Below are 25,284 nucleotides of genomic sequence, written 5' to 3' on the forward strand. Positions count from 1 at the left end.
TGTAAGTTTACCAAACATCCCTCAGAAACCACACCTTCACCAGATACAAGAATGTTCTACTTCTGTGGATAAAGAATCTTTATGTGCAGGGACGTTAACGTTAAACTTGTGTCAAATGTGTATGAGAGTATGGTTGATTAACTTGTCACGTCAAGTAAACTGATAATAAGATAAATGGATCATTTGCAAGAACAATATTCATTTCAGCCTAATAGATGTAGCACAGATTATTCAAATATTTCATTTAAACACATTGTTCATTCATCGTTCATTCTTCTTTATTTTAACAGTTCTCTTTCATTCTGTGAGAAATCCAGCAGTCTGAGATATGAGGAAAGCTATTGTCCGAAGATCTTGGGGATAAAACACTTTGTTGACAATTTCGTGTCCTGGAATGTCAACGAGCACTGTAGAATCCTTCTTGGTTCAGAAGATTGGAAAACACACATAAATAGATGTATTCCTGTGGATTAAAGGGTCACCACGTAGGGCAAAATATAGATGGAAATTGACCCTTTCTGGACGTTACAACTGGAAAGGGAACCAATTCAGCTTTGTACAAAACAAACAACAATAAACGAATAAAAGAAAACAGGAAGAAAGAATGAATAAAAGAGTTAGCCAAATTAATGAGAAAAAAATCTAATTTAAAAATGGCGACCATGCTTGTCATCCTCTAAACTACCTCACCATGCATTTAGCTTCATCAGTTATGGTGTGGACATGAGTCACCAGGGAGCTGCAGGTAATGTAGAAGTTAGCCACATGTGCTCTAGGCCAGTTTAAAATCACATTCTTGAAAACAGAACCACCTGTTGCCATATACAAAATAAATCATAATCAATAAATACTTATTAAAATATATTTTATTAGTTTTGATTAATTAGGTGTTGAAATAATTCAATGCAAGTAACTTGTGGCTATCAGCCTGTTTAAGCACACATAAGGTAAGCTACTGCAACCTTTGAGTTTTACTGTGTAATATTAAAATACACGAGACTTAGGATACTTCAAGATGTTTCCAGCCAGGAAATGGGGACATCACAGTGTGGAGATCAACAGAGTTGCCAAAGTCTGAAAAAATGCCGAGCATGTGGTACAAGGTTGGCAGGTCTGAACGTGTGACACAGCCAAATGGGCGGTTCCAAGATTGGCCCCCACAGAAAGCTATGGGTGGGGTTTGTCCATCTTATTTTAAAGTGTTTGGTCTAAAATGTCAAGCTAAAAGGAATACTGAGAATAGAATTAGGTGAGAAGCATTAACGAAAAGAGACAAGTAGAAATATTACACACTGTATTTGTTTTACCGGGAAGTCCCGTGAGACAACATTTCTTTTTCAAAGGAGACCTTGACAAGAGGCACCCTGGTGTTCATAATAATTAAGGTTGGGGTTTCTCCACTGAGGTTGGAGCTGATTTAATGTTCACCATAATATCAGAAACCTTGATCTTCTCACAGCCAATCAGCGGGCAGTACATGGCAGACGGTTGCTGAAAAGGTGAAGATGGAAACATACACCATCACGGGTCTCCTCCCCAACACGGTCTACCTGTTCATTGTTAGAGCTGTGAACACCTATGGACTCAGTGACCCTAGTCCCATCTCTGAGCCAGTCAGAACACAGGGTTAGTCTGCGCACGCACACGCACACACACACACACACACACACACACACACACACACACACACACACACACACACACACACACACACACACATACCATCTGCAGCAAAACCAGCTGACAGTGACGGTGTGTCTGTCAGATGTGAGTCCTCCAGGCCAAGGAGTGGATCACAGACAGGTCCAGAGGGAGCTCAGGGATGTGGTGGTTCTGCTCCAGGATCCAGTTGTGCTAACATCAGCCTTTATCCAGGTGTCCTGGACTGTGAGTGGTTTAGCCCCACATCTTATTCAAAATACCACATCCTGATTTATTTCCTGCTTTATCTGACGTCCAATCTCCTGTCCTTTAGGTGGACCGCCAGTCTCCATATGTCCAGGGCTACCGCCTGTTTTACCGGCCCAGCGGAGGTACCTGGCTCCTTCAGGACATCAATTCTCCAAGCGAACGCAGCAGCATCCTCACTAGCCTCCGTAGAGGAACCGAGTATGAGCTAAAGATATGTCCATATTTTGATGAGTTCCAAGGCAGGGACAGCCACACCCTATTGGTTCGAATCCCAGAAGAAGGTAGTGTGTGTGTGTGTGTGTGTGTGTGTGTGTGTGTTTGTGTGTGTGTGTGTGTGTGTGTGTGTGTGTGTGTGTGTGTGTGTGTGTGTGTGTGTGTGTGTGTGTGTGTGTGTGTGTGTGTGTGTGTGTGTGTGTGTGTGAGGAGAGATGCAGCTTCAGTCAGAGGCGATGTTGACTTCTTATCCAGAATGATAATGAATGGAGTGTGCAGGAATCTCCCGCTGCTTGATTATATCAACCAATTAGAGGCTCCCTCTAAAGGTAGGCGTGTACGTGAGCCAGCCCATCAGTTGGTAGTGGGTGTGGTGGACCTGTTCAGCCTGAAGCAGACCTCCGAGCGTGGACAAACACAAGGCTACGTAGATATGAACACTACCCGGTCCGTGCTTGCCCAGATCTGAAGCTGCATATGAAACTACCGCTGGTCCAAGCAGCTCCTTTTCTCTTTTTTGTTCTTTTAGTCGTTTTTGGGTGCACACTAACCATTCTACATCTTTTCAGTTATTTGTGACCCACCAAAGAGAGTTACTGTGACAACACTGAAGCAAAGCAACAACTCCAGCATAAATGTGTCCTGGGAAGCCCCGCCCACCCAAATGCAGAATGGCACTATTACGGAGTACAGGGTAAAGTCACACATTCACACACAGCAACAGCAGGTTCTAGTAACAGAGGTAGTTTATTTCTAGTGTTAGTGATCTGTTAACGCTTCAGGCACAGCTGCAGCAACACCAGGCAGATTCTTAACTACATGAATGTCTTGGTCTCCACCTCAACAGGTCTGGTGTTTTAGCAGTGGCAGTGACAACCACATGCACTATTACATAAACAGAACAGTGGGCAGTACCACCCTGTCCACCGTGCTTACTGGTCTGATGCCCAACATACTCTACCAAGTGGAAGTGGCAGCCGTGACGATCGCTGGTGTTGGCACCCGGAGTCCACCAGTATCTGTCCTCATCGGTGAGTCCAGAAAGACAGGACATATGGGCCAATAGACTGAGACGTGTGGAGTGGGTTGGTAGATAACTGCAACCTGTAACTGAGTGAAATCTTGTCCTGGTGCAAAAACTGAGCGTTACCTCTTCTTTCCACCGGTGTGGTGAAACAACACAACAGTTAGCCACCATCACACTGGACACGTGCCTTTCCCTGGTGGTGAAGTGTAACATTTTGGACGTGTCCCAGAAGCTAAGCGACACCATCATTACATTTAAAGTCTGGAAGTTTGGCCAGACAGGAACTCAAACACAAAAGTAGTGTCACAACATCTGAAAACTTTCAAAATAATAGGCACGTGATAGTAAAAATACGCTTTTGTCATTTCCTGTGAAACCCCTGTAGACGATGTAAACAAACCACAGCCTTTCTCCTTGCTTGTTGTTGTGTGGACTTGTGAAATTATGCGTGGTGTTGCAACTCTCCCGGGATTTTGTGGGACCAGCAACGTGAAACGCTTTCGCTCCTGTTTCGTATCTGAGACGCTCTCAGTTGGACGGGATCTTGTGGGTAAGACACCTCTATTGTGTTAAGCATCCCTTGCACTTCTGGTGGAAAGAAGGGGTTACGGCATGTCTGGGAGCAGTCAAAGCACCACATGAAGGTGCTCTATCTTCCATTCATCCATCCATCCATTTTCATCCGCTTATCTGGAGTCGGGTTGCGGGGTCTACCTTTAGGTCTCCTCCTGGTTGGATGTGCCCGGAAAACCTCACCAGGGAGGCGTCCAGGAGGCATCCTGACTAGATGCCCAAGCCACCTCAACTGGCTCCTCTCGATGTGGAGGAGCCGCGGGTCTACTCCAAGCCCCTCCCGAATGACCAAGCTTCTCACCCTATCTCTAAGGGAGAGCCCAGCCACTCTGCAGAGAAAACTCTCTCTCTCGTTCTTTCGGTCACTACCCAAAGCTCATGACCATAGGTGAGGGTAGGAACGTAGATCGACCGGTAAATCAAGAGCTTTGCCTTCTGACTCAGCTCTCTCTTCACCACGACAGACCGGTACAATGACCGCATCACTGCAGACGCAGCACCAATCCGCCTATCGATCTCACGCTCCAGTTTTCCCTCACTCGTGAACAAGACCCCGAGATACTTAAACTCCTCCACTTGGGGCAGGACCTCATCCCTGACCCGGAGAAGGCATTCTACCCTTTTCTGAATCAAGACCATGGTCTCAGATTTAGAGGAGCTGATTCCATCTTCCACAAACACCGATACAGCCACAGAGACAGGGTTTCTGATTTGTGTCTGCACACGGCTTTGTTTAGATTTTTGTTTTATAATCTTTGTCTACATGAGAAATTAAGAAGAAAGTATATATACAACATTACTAGCCTGGCCTGGCAGGCTCATACTCTGTCTTATCAGAGAAAGAATCTAGTAACTCACAGGCAGAGGCACATGAGGGGCGGGACTTGGCAGCTCAAAAATAACCAATCAGAAAAAAGGAGGAAATGCTGACTGTACATCACAACGCTGTAGTTTTTTAGCTGTAGTAAAAATCAGTGTCTGGCGACAGCGTAAACGCCTTTTTCTTTTAGAGGAAAGGCTTTTAGTGCTTCTACTTGTTGTGGTTTTAAAGACGTGTCCAAGTCATTTAGAACTGAGGAAAGAGCCGCAGTGAACTCTGCTTCAGACGCCATGTTTATGAGAAGCTCAGCGTCGTGGTGTGTGATGTACGCTGCTCAGCGCTGATTGGCTGAGTTAGAGTTCTCAGAGGGCGGGGGATATTGAATAGGAGCGGTCAGGCTTTGAGGAGGTTTTCAGGGTGGAGTAGAACCAAAACAATTTCCCCAACTAAATATTAGTCCACTTAGCGAGTACACCCCTCACAGTTTTGCTAATGTTTTATTAGATCTTTTGAAGGGACAACACTGCAGACATCAAACTCTGATGGAATCAGTGTACAGCTTATATACTTGTCCCTTCAAAATACCTCCACACACAATGTCTGTGTGCTTACACCAAAAGTGAGTACACCCCTGACACATCAGTCTAACTCTTCAGTTAACTGAATGAATGAGTGCTACTGGGTGTGGCCAGAAGGGCTTAAGCCGGGTGGACACTGTGCGACTTTTTCACTTTTTTGAGCCGATTTTCCACTCGTGCGAGAATCCACAAGACCAGGGCGAGTTTTGCGCTGAGCGTCGTGTAGTGTACAGGGGGTTACGAGAGGCGATTAACATCACGTGACCAGCTACCGATCAGAAATCGTGAGCTTTCACGGTCTTCTGGCGTGTTTGATATTTTGCTCATCCCTCGTGAGGATATCTCACTGTTGAATCGGCGCTGCGAGCGGCTGCGACCCAAAAGGTACCAGAACCGCTCACGGCGCATGCGCAATCATGCATCAACACCGCGCGCCCGCTATTTCCCTAAAAACACACGTTGTTCGTTTTTATTTCTACACATTTTTTACTCACAAAGATTGTCAAGAAAGCATGTTTGTCGTGTTCATGTCAAATTAAACTGATCACAAAACACAGATTTACTTTCTTTATTTTGTTTTCCTCATCCAACCCCCATAAATCCCTGTGTGTCTTCCTGCAGCACTCCCGAAGGACAACAGGCAAAACAGCATAAAAAAGTCGGACGTGTTGTGTAAAAACTGCTATTTTTAGCATATTTTTAGGTCCGATGTGTTGCTACCAGACGTACAGTGTGAGCAGTCAGATCGCATCCGAGAACTGGGTCGTACAGTGTGAGCACATGACTCGTGAGATCTGCCCTGCGAGGAAGTCGTACAGTTTGAGCTGAAGCTGAACGCTACGAGTGAAAAAGTCGCACAGTGTCCACCCAGCTTAAAGCCTGTGTGACACCCGTCCTTAAGCAGAGGATGGGTGTTTTCTCCATGCCAGTGGCATCATCTTCACCAAACCTGTATCAACTCATCAGCTGGAGCAATCTGCACCTGAAAGAAACAGCTTATGGCCACAGTACTAACACTGAGCTCAGTCCAAAGCATCCAGATGTCCATTTTATGTCTTATTTTTAGAAGCAAACATTACAATTTTAGTCTTGAAGAAATGTGCGTCAACACACATTGCATAAAAAACATCTCATGTTGGGTTGTGTTTCGTAGAGGTGCCATCAGAACAGCCACCTTCTCCTGGAGATGAAGGGACCAGTGATCACACCGAAGAGAGCAGCGTGAGTTTGGCTGAGCAAATCACTGACGTGGTCAAGCAGCCGGCCTTCATCGCAGGCATCGGTGGGGCCTGCTGGGTCATCCTCATGAGCTTCAGTGTGTGGATCTACTGTCGCCACAAGAAGAGAAAAGAGATTAGCCACTACACCACCTCCTTTGCCTACACACCAGCAGGTCAGGAAGGACGTGTCACAGCTGTGATTGTGCAAGAATAGTGTTGAATGTTTTTGGAGGCTACTGAGGCTCTCAGCTGTCTTACAGGAGAAACTTTCTTTGCAGGAGCAATCCAGATTGTTGACCACATTTAAAGGGGCTTTACGGAGTTTTGAATTTTTATGCTCGCGATTGCCCCCTCAGGCCAAAAGCGTAATGGCAGCTTCAATAGGAGGCTCGTGCTCGAGGCGCGCATGCTGTACGTGCACACTCCTTAACGAAAATAACAGCTGAGACAGTCCCTTGTGTGTGTGTGTGTGTGTGTGTGTGTGTGTGTGTGTGTGTGTGTGTGTGTGTGTGTGTGTGTGTGTGTGTGTGTGTGTGTGTGTGTGGTCCGGAGGACAGAGGACAGGAAAACGCGCAGCTAATTCATTAAATAATTTGGTTCTGTACCTTTCTCTTCAGCACAGCCGACAAAGGTTTATGATGGGTCAGTCCTCCTGCATGCTCAGATCATTCCCTTCCCTTGCTTGAAAAATTGTTCCAAAATGAAAGTTGAACCCACATCTTTTTTTTCTGTGAATTCAATGCCGTTCGGCGAGTCTCAAATAAAAATTTGGGCATCTTACTGTAAATAAATATATCATTAATGTAAAAAAGAAACGCTAAAACAACTATGTTCACATCCAGAATCAAACCCGGGTCTCCTGCACAAAAGCCCAAAGTCTTACTAGGCAAGCTAAAGCACCAGTGTTGTCCTTTGTATCTGTAACATTTATATGCTTGATAACAGCTGAAATAACGTTCAAAGAACGGTTCGGAGGGCTATGCCTGAGCGTGAACGTGCATGAAGCAGCCTGCTCGACCCGAGCAGCTCTCTTTTTCTGTGATTTTACAGAAAAACAGGCAATCACAGTAAAAATGCCAGGGCTCATTCTACAGGACCAGGGCATTGCAGGAGAATGTATGAAGAAGACATTTATTATTTCTATACATGTTTTGGCCATCAAACTTCCATAATACCCCTTTAAAAAGTTTTTTGTAGTTATTAGAGCCTAACTGGTGAAAAAGCATCACTATGTTCATGTCTGAAAAAACTGGATGTGAAACAGGTGCTCTTGGACATAGCTAGCTGGTTGTGGGTCACGTCTGTGTAGCCTCCAGAAATGGTCGGTTTTCCACCTACAGTGTGCCCTCTTCAGTATCCGGTCATATGGAAACATGAGTCTTAACTGGTGCCTTTAATCTGCAAGAAAGATACTGTTGCTTGACCAAGGTTTCTCTCCAGCTTTCACTTATCAAAGACTGCTTTGCTTCACAGAAAAAGAAGGATGAACTTTCATAATTAAATCATACAATGAAATAAACAATATGAGTTAACTAATCACATAATGAAATGGACAATATGGTTAAATGAAATGTTTTGATGAATCTGTGCTTAAATTACTGAAGTTGAAATGAATATTATTATTACACTGAAAGATTAATAAGGATGAGATGAAATATATGACCCATATATTTAATCAGCGCACTGACTGGACAAGACACACTCACCATATCTCCATGACGCAGGTTAAAGTTAACGTCACTGCACATAGATATTGAGCACTTACCTTTCTGCCACCGTCGCCTCCTCATCAGCTGCAAACTGCAGGGATGGGCTCCTGCTGCCACTAAACTCAACACCATCACAGGGACACCATCCATCCCATGGCCCTGCCTTCATACTCTGTCTATATAATGTAAATAGAAGTGGTTACCATTGTGGAGTCTAACCCTCACTGAGTCTGACCTAGAGGCAGCTCAGCAGACCAGACTCAGATCCGGACTAGGCTTTGATCTGACCTCTCCTAGTAAAATGCACCGTGTAGTGGTTAGACTCCCTCATGTGACATTTACAGTATGTGTCTCCTTGCAGTTGGATTCTCACATGCAGACGGATCTGGTCTTTGTGGAAGGTGGGTGGTGTGTGTCCTTTCGGATCAGACTTCTTTCTAGTCTTGGTCTTTAATAAAATCTTTATAGTGTGTTTAGGTAATACCACGATATTTTTGTAGGCCTGGTGTTCCCGGTGGCAGCGTTGGCACCTACCCGTGGCTGGCAGACTCCTGGCCCAGTGCCAGTCTGGTCCATAGTGGTAAAGACATCACCAGTGGCTGCTCCTCCAATCTGGAAACAGCTGAGAGATACTACGACGGTAGGAAGGACTCATCTGCGTGCACGAGCTGGAGCCAAACAAATCGACTGTATTAAACCAAACTCTCTCCCCCCTTCAGAGGCTGGTCTGTCAGACTATCTGGGTCAGACAGAGAGATGCAGCACTGGAGGATCCACTGAAGGTCCCATCTACAGCACCATTGATGGCACCAGTGAAGACTTGCAGAGTTTCACATCTATCGCTCCATATGCCACCGCCTCCACTAGGCCCTTCACCACCCAGGCTAATGAGCTGCAGGACAAGCTCTGGACCGCCCATCCGGGTCCCTGTGGTGCTCAGTATGCGCAGCCAGATCGGTGCAGTGGTGAGTCTCTCACAACAGGACGGATTCTGCAAAACAAATCTGTTTCCACATTTTTGTTAGTCTTTTGGATAAAACCATGTCACTGGGTTCTGACCCTGTTGATCCACTGATGTTTTTTGGGACCAGATTTGGGCCTGGATATGATTCAGAGTCTAAATCTGGTCTGGTTTCAGTTCTGGTTTTCGGTCTGACTTTGGTTCAGGGTTCAGTTTTTATTCTAGGTCTGGATTAGGATCAAGGCCATGATCTGGGGTTTGGGCTCGGGTTTGGTTTGGAGGTTGGAATCTGATTTTTGGATTTGGTTCTTTGTCTGGGCCCGGGTTTGGATCCAGGTCTCGTCTGTCTGATGATGATCTGATGGTTTGGTTTTGTTTTGAAGGTAAACCCAGGCAGAAGGCCTTAGGCAAGGCCGTGAAGACCCCCTCTCTGAACTGGATGGAGGCTTTGTCCCCTCCACTTGTTGTAAAAATGGGACCATGTGAGCAAGACTTCCAGCTGCCAGAACACGACAGTGACCCTGGGTGAGACAGACCTTCAGACTCTGTAAAATACACCCTGGGTCATCACCAAGACCCAAGTCTGTAGATCCCTCCAGCTTTCACCTGATGTCAGCAGTCTCAAAGCAGAACGATTGTTCTGGTCTCTTTTAAGACCAACCACATTTTGATATTTGCTGACTAGAATCCAGCTTGACAGAACATTCTTAACATCAGGTCTTCTTTGACTCTGCAGCTCAGACGAAGAGTGGTGCCCCCCCCTGCCTGAGAGGACCTACCTCATGGATGGCTGCGAGGACAACGCCTCTTCCCCTCAAAGAAACAACACCTTGTCTACAACCACAACCTACAGCCACCAGTCAACCACAGTGATCCCCCCCTTGCCCCATGAAGAACCCAGAGCCACGCAGAACCTCCCCGACTTCAGCCAGGTCCAAGGCCAGCAGCTGTCACGGTGTGTTGACATAGTTTCAGTTAATTAACTCATCGTATTCTGACCTGAAACACAAGATTCTGCCGGTAAAATGCTGACTTCCCTTTCCACAGCAGAAGACTGCCCTGCGGTCCAGTATCAGTACCCCAGGTGCTGAGCACTCTCACCCAGTCGACCTCCAACCTCTCTGGCAATCAGGATCATGACGTCAATACCCTGCAGGGGAAAAGTCCAGCCCATTGCTCCGTCCACAACCCAGAACCAGGTCCACCTGAAGACCGTGGTCCTGCAGCTACACTTGGTACAGCACCAGATCCATTCCCTCCTGTCAGTCTACACATACTGGGATGAACAAAGGAATGTACTGGACATTAGGGTGGACCTCACTTAGGACCACTAATGACTGCTTAAGTTTAAGCCTGAATAGTGTCCCCTAGTGAGACCTCTACCTGTCCTGTTATATTTGCTTCATCAGTTCCTCTTTTGAAATTTATCTCGACATCAAGGCCCTATCGACGCATTTAACCCTTAAATGCCTTCCTTGTGATCCAGCAGAGCGGTACAGCCCCTGACCTTTTGAGTGGACAAGCACGGCTCGTGCTCGCAGAGGCCTTACTTTCATAGGGAACCAGACCAGACTGTTGACAGTGCAGGGTTTCCCCCAGCGCTTTATAAGCCTGGCGGCCAGGCTAAGCGTCATGCCCCTTCCCTGACCCTACCGTGTCCGCTGACACGAACAGCGCAACGAAACTAGAGCCCTCTATCAGCTGATACTGGTGAGAAACAGCAGCGGAACGTGAGCAACCCCCACACCCCCACTCTCACAGAGGAGTGCTGTGGGACAGAGCGCGCGACCCCCCATTATTTGTTGTTAACCCATTATTTGTTGTTATGCACATATAGAGTTTGACCAAATCTAAACATTCAACCAGGCCTTTTGTTTCTTTTATACATTTTCTCTGCCTGCTTTTTATTGTGCCATTGTTTCTTTCAACAAGACCAGCAGATTGTGGGAATTTTTCCTCGTCTAGGCACATATTGCCCTGATTTTTAAGGCAATTTTATAAATCGTATGTTGTAAAATTCTTCTAAAATGCTACTGTTACATGTGTACTCTTCCTCCCCCCCTGACGACACGTTATTTACCATGTGTCGTCATGACAATAGTTTTGAAGGGGGGGGGGGGGGAATGCTTTCCCATCTCCAGAATGTTCTCACACCAGGTCCAAAGTGACTTTGAAGTTGTCACATTTTTCCATCGAGTTGTTTCTGATACACAAAGATGCTTTCGCTGTTTTCAGAAGCCGTTTTGTGCATAAGCAGCTTTAGAAACGAGGCTCCTGGTTAGGGCTGGACTAGAAGATGGGGAGCGGGTGGAAATGTCACTTCCTGTCTGAAAGGTTCCTTTCTGCTTCTCAGCATACAGCTGGTCCAGTCCAGCAGAACCAGGAACTCCTCCCAACCAGAAATCCAGAACAAAAAAAAAACTATCCAGGCATCCAGTGTACAGAAGAGACCATCAAGGAGGTGAAGTAAACCACACATCATGCTCATCTTTTCATTTTTCAGTGACGGAAAAAAGTTAAACTGGGTCCACAAAAAATTTATGGGTTTTGAAAGACTCTTTATGAAATTTTCATCTTCTCTTCCCATTGGGGCTCCAGACCTGCCTCCTCCCCCCGAACCTCCACCTGAGGAAGACAGGCTTCGGGGCCCCCAGGCCTGCACGGAGCCCAGAAGTGCCTTGTCATCCCTCGACTGCAGTGAGTTCAGCAGTCCAAGCCACCAGAGAAAAGGCTCAGAACAAATCCACCCTGATGGTAATCAGTAATCTCACTTTGGTCCAGTTTCACTCAGGCGGTTCACTACAGAGTGGATCAGCTGTTTGCTGCTACAACCCTGTGGATTACCTAGAGGTGATGCCTACTCATGGCATGGCCAGTTTAATCCTAATCCAGCCTGTCTGATCATGGAACATGATGTCGGCAAAAAAACAGTAAACAATGAATACAGATTACAGCAAAAACCCTTAATCTCACCTAGAATCATGACCACGTGTGAGGATTGGAACAAACGTAGTTCTGATAAAGGATAGGGTTTAGCCTGAGACTGGCACCGGGGTCTGCCCAGTTCTTCCCCTGCATGCTTTTCTCCCCAGATGAAGACATGATGGTGTTCGGCGCTAAGGCCAGCTGGCGCTCCTAGGGTCCACCAGCTCACAAGGGCTCAGCTCCGCGAGGACACATGAGGTAGACCACACACTAAATGTGAAACTTGCCACTGCAAAAACAGATTTCTAAGAAAGTAGAAATGTGTGTGTGTGTGTGTGTGTGTGTGTGTGTGTGTGTGTGTGTGTGTGTGTGTGTGTGTGTGTGTGTGTGTGTGTGTGTGTGTGTGTGTGTGTGTGTGTGTGTGTGTGTGTGTGTGTGTGTGTGTGTGTGTGTGTGTGTGAAATGTTCCATCCAGTGAATGGGGAGATTACAGCATGAAAAGCAATGGAGTTGCAAAAGTCCGCGAAAAATCGTCGAACAGGTGGTACTCAGTAATCGAAAGGTTGCAGGTTTGATCCCGACTCCGGACAGAGGTTGCTGCTTTTGTGTCCTCGGGCAAGACACTTAACCGCCCTTGCCTGCTAGTGGTGGTCTGAGGGACCGGTGGCGGAGGGACTCTGTCAGTGCGCCCAGGGCAGCTGTGGCTACATTGTAGCTCATCACCACCATTGTGTGAATGATAGCGTAAAGAGCTTTGGAGTGCTCTGACTCTGAAAAGCGCAAAACAACTTTGGTTCATTAACATGATTCAGCAGTAGTGTGTAGAAAGGGTCATGCTGTGAACGCAGGGCCCACCTGTGCATCCTTACACCCAGCCTTCCCCGTTTGGGTCTGACCTAAGTCTGCTATCTGAAGTCCTCGATCAGATCGGTGTCTGTTCTAGTGTCAAGGGTTTGTCTATGCAGATATGCTGTTACTACATCGTGAGTAGTAGAATAAAACACACAGTTGCTTGTGGTTCACAGACTAACTGCTAAGTGACTTTCTACATCAGGTGTCAGAGTCTCAGTACAAATGAAAGATAAAAGTTATGTGGTTGGAGTCTTGTTTCATCAGAGATTAGGGACTCCAGATAGTGTGACTAGTTGTTTGTCCCTGTGTGGGGGACTGACTGCCTGTCCTGGGTGTCCCCGCTGCTCTCCGGGCTGAACCTGAAATGTAAGAAAGAGTGAGCTGAAGGAGCTTTTCTGTACTCTGTTTGCAGGAAAAGAGATGAAGACACAAGCGATGATCTCCCACAGCCCATCATTCCACCATAGGCACCAAGACCCTGGCTCATCCTCCATCCATCTCCGCGGGTGCCATGACCGTTGCTCTTCATCGCCCTGAAAACTGGAGATTGGAGATAAAGCTGATGGTTTTCAGAATTCACCTAGCAACAGGACATGTGTCCTGATTGTTGCTAGAGCTGTTTGTGTTAAAGTTGACTGATTATTTTAGTTTTGTAAAGATGCCTGCCGTTCTTCAGGATAAAGGCACAGAGACAGTTATTAATGAGGGTTTATGTCATCGTGTTGAATGTTTTGGGAAAGTTTCCTTCTTAAGCCAGCATTAACTCTGGCTGTGAAGCAACATGAACTATGAAGCCCAATGTGTGGTTGCTCTTTGGAAGGGATGGATGGAAAACCAAATAGGCTGGAAGCTTTCCTGGCCTCCTTGTAGTGAATGTCAGACTTTTCTACACGTCCTCCGGTGTCTCCAACTGGCTTCATTTGATGGTGCCCTTTTCTTGGTCTCCTGCTTTTGTCCACCTGGAGACGTTTTACTGCAGTATTGAGACACAACTTTTGTACGCTCCTCAAATGAGCTAAATGTCTGTGAGCTGATTTGTACTCTTGTTTTGTAAATGGACATTAAAACCCACTCGCTGATCTGTCTTGGTTTTCTTTCTGGCCCGTTTAGCATCGTGCTTTGGGGGGGATTCTTAAGCATGAGATGTTGGAGGTGTGGTGTGAGAGCATGTGAAGCCCTACATCCTGCCCTGCTGTTCTCTGTACCATGGTGACACCTGGATCACATGAGACGTAGTAGCACCGTGGAGTGAAGGGAGCTTCTAATGGGCGCCCTTGTTACCCTACGCTCCCGGTCCCATCAGCTGCCAAGGGCCGCATAGCACAACGAAGGTTTGCGCCGTGCAGCCATCGTTTCGGCATGGGCTCTAATTTTTTCATGAGCCGCATCAATTCTGGCAGGAATTTAAACCAAAGCAGGAGAGGCAGGCAGGTAAATTTAACAAAATAAAGAAAATTTTTAAATTAAACACCGGGATTGATAAAAGTGATTTTTGTGTGTCTAAACAGAATGAAAACTCACACACACACACACACACACACACACACACACACACACACACACACACACACACACCAGCAGAGAAACACAGCATTTCCATAAATTTAAATGCAGTTTTTACATCAAAAGATAAATGTAATAAATGTGAATACAAACAAATACGTTTAATTTAAAGGTCCTTCTCAAAAAATTAGCTTATTGTGATAAAGTTCATTATTGTCTGTAATGTACTGATAAACATTAGACTTTCATATATATTAGATTCATTACACAAACCTGAAGTAGGTCAAGCCTTTTATTGTTTCTAATATTGATGATTGTGGCATACAGCTCATGAAAACACCAAATTCCTATCTCAAAAAATTAGCATATTTCATCCGACCAATAAAAGAAAAGTGTTTTTAATACAAAAAAAAAGTCAACCTTCAGATAATTATGTTCAGTTATGCACTCAATACTTGGTCGGGAATCCTTTTGCAGAAATGACTGCTTCAATGCGGTGTGGCATGGAGGCAATCAGCCTGTGACACTGCTGAGGTGTTATGGAGGCCCAGGATGCTTCGATAGCGGCCTTAAGCTCATCCAGAGTGTTGGGTCTTTCTCTTCACAATGTCCCACAGATTCTCTACGGGGTTCAGGTCAGGAGAGTTGGCAGGCCAATTGAGCACATTAATACCATGGTCAGTAAACCATTTACCATTGGTTTTGGCACTGTGAGCAGGTGCCAGGTCGTGCTGAAAAATGAAATCCTCATCTCCATAAAGCTTTTCAGCAGATGGAAGCATGAAGTGCTCCAAAATCTCCTGATAGCTAGCAGCATTGACCCTGCCCTTGATAAAACACAGTGGACCAACACCAGCAGCTGACGTGGCACCCCAGACCATCACTGACTGTGGGTACTTGACACTGGACTTCAGGCATTTTGGCATTTCCCTCTGCCCAGTCTTCCTCCAGACTCTGGGACCTTGATTTTCGAATGACATGCAAAATTTGCTTTCATCCGGGAAAAAAAAAACGTTGGACCACTGAGCAACAGTCCAGTGCTGCCTCTGTAGCCCAGGTCAGGCGCTTCTGCCGTTGTTTCTGGTTCAAAAGTGGCTTGACCTGGGGAATGTGGCACCTGTAGCCCATTTCCTGCACACGCCTGTACACGGTGGCTCTGGATGTTTCTACTCTAGACTCAGTACTGCTTCCGCAGGTCCCCCAAGGTCAGGAATCAGTCCTTCTCCACAATCTTCCTCAGGGTCCAGTCTCCTCTTCTCGTTGTGCAGTGTTTTCTGCCACACTTTTTCCTTCCCACAGACTTCCCACTGAGGTGCCTTGATACAGCACTCTGGGAACAGCCTATTTGTTCAGAAATTTCTTTCTGTGTCTTAACCTCTTGCTTGAGGGTGTCAATGATGGCCTTCTGGACAGCAGTCAGGTCAGCAGTCTTACCCATGTTTGCGGTTTTGAGTAATGACCAGGCTGTGAGGTTTTAAAAGCCACTTCTGGGTTAGGCCATGCCCACTCCGCGTACAGATACAGATAATTTAGATGGTTGAACAGATACAGATTAGGGCTGGGCGATATGAGAAAAATCTAATATCCCAAAAATTTTTTGCAATATCCTGATACTTACAGGGTCCCTGAAGTGCAAATCACAGCAGCAAATCACTAAACACAACTACAAACTGAGAAGCACACAAACAAATAAGGATCAAACAAACAAATTAAGAATAACATGAAAAAAAATTTGAAAAACACAATAATATTAAGAATAACACAAACAAATTAAGGATAACATGAAAAAAAATTGAAAAACACAAAAATATTAAGAATAACATAAACAAATTAAGAAAAACACACGCAAATTAAGAAAAACACAAAGAAATTAAGAAAAACACAAACAAATTAAGAACAACACATACAAATTAAGAATAACACAAACAAATGAAGAAAAACAAAGGAATTAAGAAAAACACAAAGTAAGCAAAGCACAAAGAAATTAAGAAAACAAAGAAATTAAGAAAAACACAAAAAAGTTAGGAAAAACACAAAGAAATTAAGAAAAACACAAACAAATTAACAATAACACATCCAAATTAAGAGTAACACAAAGAAATTAAGAATAACACAAAGAAATTAAGAAAAACACAAACAAATTAAGAACAACACATATGAATTAAGAATAACACAAACAAATTAAGAACAACACAAATTAAGAAAAACACAAACAAATTAGGAATAACAACAAGGGGCAGCAGTAGCGCAACAGGTTGAGTGGGTTGTCTAGTAATCGGAAGGTTGCAGGTTCGATCCCGTCTCCGGACAGAGAATTCTGCTGTTGTGTCCTTGGGCAAGACACTTAACCCACCTTGCCTGCTGGTGGTGGTCGGAGGGACCGGTGGTGCCTGTGCACGGCAGCCTCGCCTCTGTCAGTGTGCCCCACGGCAGCTGTGGCTACATCGTAGCTCATCACCATCAGTGTGTGAATGGATGAATGATACACTGTAGTGTAAAGTGCTTTGGAGTCCTTACTCTGAGAGGCGCTATACAAGTGCGGGTCATTTATCATTTATCATTAAGTACCATATTTTCCGGACTATAAATTGCACTTTTTTTCATAGTCTGGCTGGTCCTGCGACTGATATACCAAAGTGACTTATATGCCAAATTATGAATACCCCACTGCTGCCGGCCGGCTCCGGCCCAGCAATGAGCTCCTGTGCCCGCTGGGAGGGTTTGAAATAGGGATGAGCGAGTACACCACTATCTGTATCTGTATCTGTTCAACCAACTAAATAATCTGTATTTGTATCTGTACTCGGAATGGGCATGGTATAACCCGGAAGTGGGCGTAGTTTAACTGGAAGTGGGTGTGGTTTACATCAATATATTTGTTACAAGTCATCCTCCCAAACTAGCTGACTCTTTAATAAACACTACGTCTCAGGGTTGACTTGTAATTCTATTTGTGCATGAGCGTGAATCCAGTCTGAGCTTTACACTACTGTGAGCTAATCAGCGATCATCTTTACCTAGATTTAGACTCCGGCAAACACATTTTAGCAGCACAAAGGAAGACTCTTGTTATAACTTCACCACAACTCAGTCACCTGCAGCTTATGCTATGCCCAGGTTAAAGACTTTAAGTTTAAGTGTTAACCTCTTGGAGTGGGAATAAAAGTAACCAGCACCTCACCTTCAGCTGTTACACGACACGATTGGAGACCCCAGGCTGGAAATTCCGTTTAAAGCCCCTTATATGAAGGAGCAAATATTTTATTTTATATAATGAAGTAAAAATATTCCAGATTTCCCGACGCAGCGGGTCTGATCACTCAACCGTTACAGTTGTCCTCCGAACTCTTCCCAAACACCCAAAAAGCCTCGTGCCCACTCAGCCCTCACACTTTTATTCTCCCCAACTCTCTCCTTCTGGCCCCCCTTCCGTCTCCATGGCAACCCCTGCCTCGGAAGCATTCTTCGGCCTTCAGTCTCCTCCCAGCTCCCTCCAGTATCAGCCAGATGGGCGGAGGTCTTCCCTCTTCCTTCTTCCGCTCAGATCAAAGGAAGTCAAACATAAACAATCTCCATACATGTGTCCCTGAAGTTCTTATCACATCCTGGGCTACACCATAAAAAGTCGTTACAAGGTTAAAACTACAACATAAATTTGTCATGGATAGCAGATTAGTTGAAACACACACATCATTTATGGCAGCATGAGATCAGGAGTCAAATCACCACCCACAGACCTCTTGCTGAACCCTGAAGCCTGGTTTCACTAACATACAGATTTGAGATATAATCCAGAACTGCTATTATATAATAAGACAGGTCTGGAGGAATCGAAAATCTTTATTCAACAATATTATTTTAAGTCTGAAATTGATATGGAATGATCAGAAGTTGATATGTGTATTGTTCATTTTAGGGATGAGCCGGATACTTGTTTCAGACGAGTATCCGGTACGGATAAAGCATTTTTGACGAAAACGAGCATGAAACGAGTAAACCTCGTAAATATCTGTAATCGTGCTGAAGGAAAATCCTCATTGGGTAACTGACTGTCTTCACGCTCTGTGATTGGCCAGTCACATAGAGCGCCCGCCCCTCCCTACACACAAAACTCTCTAGCCGGCCGGGAGCTCAGTTCGTCCGGCTCATCCACGCACACACACGGACAGTAACGGATCTCGCTGTGATTGCTTCACTGTTGCTCACGTTTTTTCAGTTTTCCCTGTTTTCTTCAGCTGCCTCTCTTTTGGTTGAATGTTTAAAGTTACTTTTTTCGTAACTTACATGGTGCATTTGACAAGACAGAGCTGACGTGCTGCATCAGTCACTCACCCCTTACGAAAAAGAAGTATACTTTAAGCATCTAATTTCAAGTATACTTAAGTGTACAGAAGTTTATTTATATACTTGTTCTTAAAGTTTACTTAGAAGTATACTCCTTGGGACTAAATTGGGCCACTAAAAGTATACTTGAAGTATACTACAAGTATACTTCAAAGTATGTAGTATACTTCAAAGTAATAATTTAAGTTTATTTGTAGTGTACTTCTGATATAATTGAGTATACTTTTCTCTTTGAAAGTATACTTAAAGTAACCTCACAAGTGTACTTGGAGTGTACTTCAGATATAATTGAGTATACTTTTCTCCTTGAAAGTATACTTATAAGTTTACTTGTAGTGTACTTCTGATATAATTGAGTATACTTTTCTCCTTGGAAGTATACTTAAAAGTAACAATATAAGTTTACTTGTAGTGTACTCCTGATATAGTTGAGTTTACTTTTCTCCTTGAAAGTATACGTATAAGTTTACTTGTAGTGTACTTCTGATATAATTGAGTATACTTTTCTCCTTGGAAGTATACTTATAAGTTTACTTGTAGTGTACTTCTGATATAATTGAGTATACTTTTCTCCTTGGAAGTATACTTAAAAGTAACAATATAAGTTTACTTGTAGTGTACTCCTGGTATAGTTGAGTATACTTTTCTCATTGAAAGTATACTTAAAAGTAACAGTATAAGTTTACTTCTAATAAAATTGAGTAAACTTTTGCCCTTGAAAGTATACTTAAAAATAAACTTTAAGTAGCATTATAAGTTTACTTGTAGTGTACTTCTGAAATAATTGAGTATACTTTTCTCTTTGAATGTATACTTAAAATTATACTTAAAGTAATAATATATGTTTACTTGTAGTGTACTTCTTATATAATTGAGTATACTTACAGTTTTGAAAGTACACTTTACAGTAAACTTGACATAATATTCTTTTAGTACATTTAAGTATCTCCATTTTTTCTATAAACACATACTGCAAGTAACATTTAACATGTGCTATTTGCTTACTACCAATACATTTACTTTCCACTATTTACTGATACTTCGTCTTTATGCAGAGAAAAAAAAGTAAATAAAATAGCTAAGTCATTTTGTTTAAATTTATTAAACAGAGAGGATTAGAACAGAACAAAAACAGACCTGTTTACCAGGATTAATCAAAGATGAGAACGCAAACTGTTCTGAACATGACGCGCTAATTCTATCCATTTTGAAAGACTTTTTAAAAATGCCTTTAAAAAAATCAGTCCATTTTATGGATCCACTTGCTTGGTTGTTGATGCCTTTTTGAAGTTTTCATTGTTGCATTTCTTTCGTGTTATTTTTCTTACATCTTGAATGCGCAGAAATGGAAACTTCAACTGAGCATGCCCTGTGAACACACAAAGCAAAAAAATGAACACTTGAACTGTTAGGTGAACTCTGACACCACAAAATCTTTACAGTTCATACACTGTAAACCCGAATAAGTAGGCAGAACTCAAAAAAAGTAAGGCAATCAGTTGCCTCATATTTTCTGAGTTTATAAACTCAGATATTTGAGTATATCAGAACATAAATAAACTTAAATATTTGGAGTTTATATTAAATATATTTTCAAATTATGATCAAATTAAAGTTACCGATTAAGCCAACTCAAACAGAAAATAAAACAAAATTTGAAAGAAACAATTGCAAACGCACACTTTTGAAAACTGGACAACAGCAGTGTGTAGTCTTTCTTTGAGTAGGTGGTTTAAAGCAACATCAGGATGCACATCAATTCAACATTAACAAAATATGAATTACACTAACCACTATCAAGTAAGACAGTGAGTACTTTATGCCATTTGGCATAAAACTAGTTGAGTATTGAATCGGATTAGCCTATGGGCTAATCCGATTCAATTATTCATGCTAAACTAAAGACACAAATGAGAGTTGCCAGACTCAGAACAGCTGGACGAACAGAGAAAAGGTAAAACTCAACTGTTCCTCCCACTGTCTTTATGGGTGATCCCGCGAGGAAAGTTGACCATTGAGCAGAGTTGATGGTTTATCCCTTGAGGTCCACGTGGCAGGGGGGAGGTGGTGCTCACTCCTCACCCCTGCCACATGGACCCAAGGGATGAACCATCAACCCTGCTCAATGGTCAACTTTCCTCGCGGGGTCCTACCCATTAGGACAGTGGGAGGGTTAACTCAAGGAGAAGTGGAAAATGAACATATTTGCCCAAATGGTGGTGTGTTACTTTAACATCAACAATTAAAGAGCAGACAAATAGTAAATTACATTGTGGATGTGGACAATGCTCTAACAGAGTGAGCCATCTGAATCCACCACTCTTTCAGATTTTGAGTTACACATGTAACATCAGGTCATTTTTGACTCTGCAGCTTGGGTGATAGTTTAGACTCATCAAGACCAAGTAAGATTTTCTGCGTGAACTCAAATGTGTTGGTCAGTCCCTTCGGATAATCTAAATGTAAGGCATAGATGAGGCCGAACATTACCAGGAAGGCATCAGGAAGCCTGGAGAGGTTGACAATCACATCAACCTCTAGGATAACAGATTCTCACTGGGTCGTACGTAACCGGACTCTCGGCATCATCTGTGATGGTTGTCAGGAGGACAACTGCTGCATCCCTGAGGTCCGGCTCATTGGTATCATCCTTACAAAAATGAAAGGGAGATCATACACTAATCACATTTGAACTGAAACTCTGACTGTGGCCATTTTTATTTCAGTAGATTGTCATGTAAATAACAATAAATGCAGTCTGATAGACTCCTGTTTAGGGCTGGGCAACATCGTTATCCAAGTTCTTGTCTCTCATCCAGATAATTTTTCCCATGTCAATAAATTTGATAATAAAAAAATGAAAAGATGCGTAAGTTGGCCACATTTATGTCCCTATAAGAAGCTGGAGCACCTTGAGTCATGTAAAATTTTAGTCAATGTAATACATGAGACAGCCCCATCTAGTGGACAAATATTGTTGCTACGCATTCCTGTAGTTATCGCCTACTTATCGTTATCGAGGTGAGATCTTCAATATATGGTGATATTGATTTTAGGCCATATCGCCCAGCCCTACTCCTGTTCATTCTGTTGCTTTGTGCTCTCATTTACGAATAAAGTGAGAAGGCTTCAGTGTGTGCCAGTGTTATGCTAATGAAAGCTGCTTGAATTCTTTGCAGTGATTGTTGATTTTTCTCAGTGCCTTAAAGCCTGCCACACATGAGGGCCATCTGCTGAGCAAACGGCCTCGAATGACCGCTTGCTCAGCAGATACCTTGCCATGTGCGCCTGATTTTCACTGAGTTTTCCGCCTCACGAGACGCTGAGGTGAATATCTGACCAGTTAAGATATTTTCCGCCTCACAGGGGTAAAAACTCGCCGTGTGCGCATTACCGAGCTGCTGGTTGAGCTGAAATATTCTAGTGGCCAACCAAAGCACATTCTCCGCTCACATGACCCCAAGATGGCAGCCCCCTGTCTGCATGTCAGAAAAGAAACAAAACAGACAGAGCTGGAAACGGAGGAAATGCCTATCCTTTTTTGTTGAAATGTCACCACCACCGGCATTTGAAGGTTAGGAAAATATGGGTACAGTAGCTGGAAAGATGGACCAGGCAAGGAGTTTATGCCAATTTACTCCAAGAGATGCACCCGGAAGACCCAGAATCCTTCCGAAAGGGTAATGGAAACAGTGGGCCCATCGATCCACAAGGTACCGTTTTGTTTATGTTTCAGACACGCAGACAGGGTAAGGGGCTGCATCTAAATACATCTTGGGGTCATGTGAGCGGAGAAAGTGCTTTGATTGGCCACTAGAATATTTCAGCTCAGCCAGCAGCTCAGTAGTGCACACACAGCGAGTTTTTACCCCTGTGAGGCGGAAAATATCTAACTGGTCAGATATTCACCTCAGCGTCTGGTGAGGCGGAAAACTCAGTGAAAATCAGGCGCACACAGCGAGCAATCTGCTGAGCACACAGTCATTCGAGGCCATTTGCTCAGCTGATTGCTCTCGTGTGTGGCAGGCTTAAACATCTTGCCAAAGGTTTGTAGTTGAAACAATGGCACATTTTCCAAAATGTTCATGTGTGTTGTCCTTGTGTTGTCTTTATGCATAAATAAATAGAATGATTCGTTCAAATTTGCAATACTGGGATTACCACACATGTCCTCAAAAATCCAGAGGTTTCCTCACGTAGATAGACAGGAAGGGTATGGAGAACAGTGGTACGCCTTGTGTGGACATCATGTAATTCCTAAGAAGATTAAGAGTGTAAATACTGTCAAGTTTACTAATCAAACTTAATGCCAAATTGCTCTGACCAATTTTCCAAGACAGTGAAATCTGCATCTAAATCCAATGATAAACTGCTGAATTCAAAAGTTAATTTGAATTGTTTAACATTACATAATACGGAGGGGTATTAGGGCCACTGAAGAAGAAAAAATTCTGAAAATAAATAAAGTCAGAATTCTGACATTTATCTCAGTATTCAATTGTTTCCTTCAGTGGTCCTAATACTGCCTTATTGCCTAAGAGTATTAGAGTCACTGAAGAAAAAGAAAAGAATTGAGAAAAAAAAGTCAGATAATTTCAAAATTCTGGGATTAAAGTCAGAATTCTGACTTTTTTCATGAACCTAAAACCAAACAAACAAAAAACTATTTAGGAATTTTTTTTGTTTTAAAAAAAATCAAAACAAACAAACAAACAAAAAAAGCCTGAATTTTAAGATTTAAGTCAGAATTCTGATCCCCCCTCATAATCTTCCCCAATTTCCCTTTTTTTTTGTTTTAGGTACCAGTCAGAACTCTGAGATTAAACTCAGATTTATGACTTATTTTCTCAGAATTCTATATTTTTTCCATCAGTGGCTCTAATACTCTAGCATAAAGGCATTACCTGTAAATTGTATATTCACCAGTTTTAAAAGACAAATCTGTATACATATATACATACATACATATATAGTCATGTTATTTAGGATGTGCCATCAAAAATGCAGATTGTGAGAATTACTCACCAGTGGTCTCACTTGTATGAACCTCTTGGGGGTCAACAGCAGCGTCTCGTCTCGTCTCGTCTTCCTCCGCTTATCCGGGTCCGGGTCGCGGGGGCAGCATCCCAACTAGGGAGCTCCAGGCCGTCCTCTCCCCGGCCTTGTCCACCAGCTCCTCCGGCAGGACCCCAAGGCGTTCCCGGACCAGATTGGAGATGTAACCTCTCCAACGTGTCCTGGGTCGACCCGGGGGCCTTCTGCCGGCAGGACATGCCCGAAACACCTCCCCGGGGAGGCGTCCAGGAGGCATCCTGACCAGATGCCCAAACCACCTCAACTGGCTCCTTTCGATCCGGAGGAGCAGCGGTTCTACTCCGAGTCCCTCCCGAATGTCCGAGCTCCTCACCCTATCTCTAAGGCTGAGCCCGGCCACCCTACGGAGGAAACTCATTTCGGCCGCTTGTATCCGCGATCTCGTTCTTTCGGTCATTACCCAAAGCTCATGACCATAGGTGAGGATTGGGACGTAGATCGACCGGTAAATCGAGAGCCTGGCTTTCTGGCTCAGCTCCCTCTTCCCCACGACAGATCAGCTCAGCGTCCGCATCACTGCAGACGCCGAACCAATCCGCCTGTCGATCTCCCGATCCCTCCTACCCTCACTCGTGAACAAGACCCCGAGATACTTAAACTCCTCCACTTGAGGTAGGACCTCTCCCCCGACCCGGAGGTGGCAAGCCACCCTTTTCCGGTCGAGAACCATGGTCTCAGATTTGGAGGTGCTGATCCTCATCCCAGCCGCTTCACATTCGGCCGCAAACCTACCCAGCAAGAGCTGAAGGTCAGAGCTGGATGAAGCTAGGAGGACCACATCATCCGCAAAAAGCAGAGACGAGATTCTCCTGCCACCAAACTCGACACACTCCACACCACGGCTGCGTCTAGAAATTCTGTCCATAAAAGTGATGAACAGAACCGGTGACAAAGGGCAGCCCTGGCGGAGTCCAACCCTCACTGGGAACAGGTCCGACTTACTACCGGCTATGCGGACCAAACTCACGCTCCTCTGGTAAAGGGACTGAATGGCCCTTAACAGAAAGCCACCCACCCCATACTCCTGGAGCGTCCCCCACAGGGTGCCCCTGGGGACACGGTCATAAGCCTTCTCCAAATCCACAAAACACATGTGGATTGGTTGGGCAAACTCCCATGCCCCCTCCATCACCCTTGCAAGGGTATAGAGCTGGTCCACAGTTCCACGGCCAGGACGAAAACCACATTGCTCCTCCTCTATCTGAGATTCAACTATCGATCGGACCCTCCTCTCCAGTACCTTGGAGTAGACCTTTCCAGGGAGGCTGAGGAGTGTGATCCCCCTATAGTTGGAACACACCCTCAGGTCACCCTTCTTAAAGATGGGGACCACCACCCCGGTCTGCCACTCCCTAGGAACTGCCCCCGATGACCACGCAATGTTGTAGAGACGTGTCAACCATGACAGCCCTACAACATCCATAGCCTTGAGATACCCAGGACGAACCTCATCCGCCCCCGGGGCTCCGCCGCTGTGTAGTTGTTTGACTACCTCAGCAACTTCTGCCCCCGAGATCGGACAGTCCATCCCCAGGCCTCCCAGCTCTGGTTCCT

The 25,284-nt window shown here is 44.4% G+C and overlaps 1 protein-coding gene across 6 annotated transcripts in view; it reads left to right on the forward strand.

The window, feature by feature from the left end:
- robo3 (roundabout, axon guidance receptor, homolog 3 (Drosophila)) overlaps nt 1–13,868 on the forward strand; it is an 85,325-nt gene extending 71,457 nt beyond the window's left edge. For 3 of the 6 annotated variants that reach the window (XM_054730423.2, XM_015960190.3, XM_054730426.1), the window contains 16 exons: nt 1,460–1,626; nt 1,766–1,887; nt 1,976–2,192; nt 2,694–2,818; nt 2,972–3,155; nt 6,276–6,515; nt 8,413–8,452; nt 8,552–8,691; nt 8,771–9,016; nt 9,396–9,537; nt 9,749–9,967; nt 10,060–10,247; nt 11,366–11,473; nt 11,611–11,766; nt 12,105–12,195; nt 13,202–13,868. In XM_054730423.2, coding sequence (XP_054586398.1) covers nt 1,460–1,626; nt 1,766–1,887; nt 1,976–2,192; nt 2,694–2,818; nt 2,972–3,155; nt 6,276–6,515; nt 8,413–8,452; nt 8,552–8,691; nt 8,771–9,016; nt 9,396–9,537; nt 9,749–9,967; nt 10,060–10,247; nt 11,366–11,473; nt 11,611–11,766; nt 12,105–12,151 — 2,341 coding nt within the window. In that variant the 3' untranslated portion in view covers nt 12,152–12,195; nt 13,202–13,868. Of the gene's footprint in view, nt 1–1,459; nt 1,627–1,765; nt 1,888–1,975; nt 2,193–2,693; nt 2,819–2,971; nt 3,156–6,275; nt 6,516–8,412; nt 8,453–8,551; nt 8,692–8,770; nt 9,017–9,395; nt 9,538–9,748; nt 9,968–10,059; nt 10,248–11,365; nt 11,474–11,610; nt 11,767–12,104; nt 12,197–13,201 lie in introns of those variants that run through there. The other 3 variants (XM_054730425.2, XM_054730424.2, XM_070555647.1) reach the window with 3 other exon arrangements.
- Nucleotides 13,869–25,284: the final 11,416 nt, after the last annotated feature.

This window comes from Nothobranchius furzeri, chromosome 10 (assembly GCF_043380555.1).
Source record: "Nothobranchius furzeri strain GRZ-AD chromosome 10, NfurGRZ-RIMD1, whole genome shotgun sequence".
Classification (NCBI taxonomy): domain Eukaryota; kingdom Metazoa; phylum Chordata; class Actinopteri; order Cyprinodontiformes; family Nothobranchiidae; genus Nothobranchius; species Nothobranchius furzeri.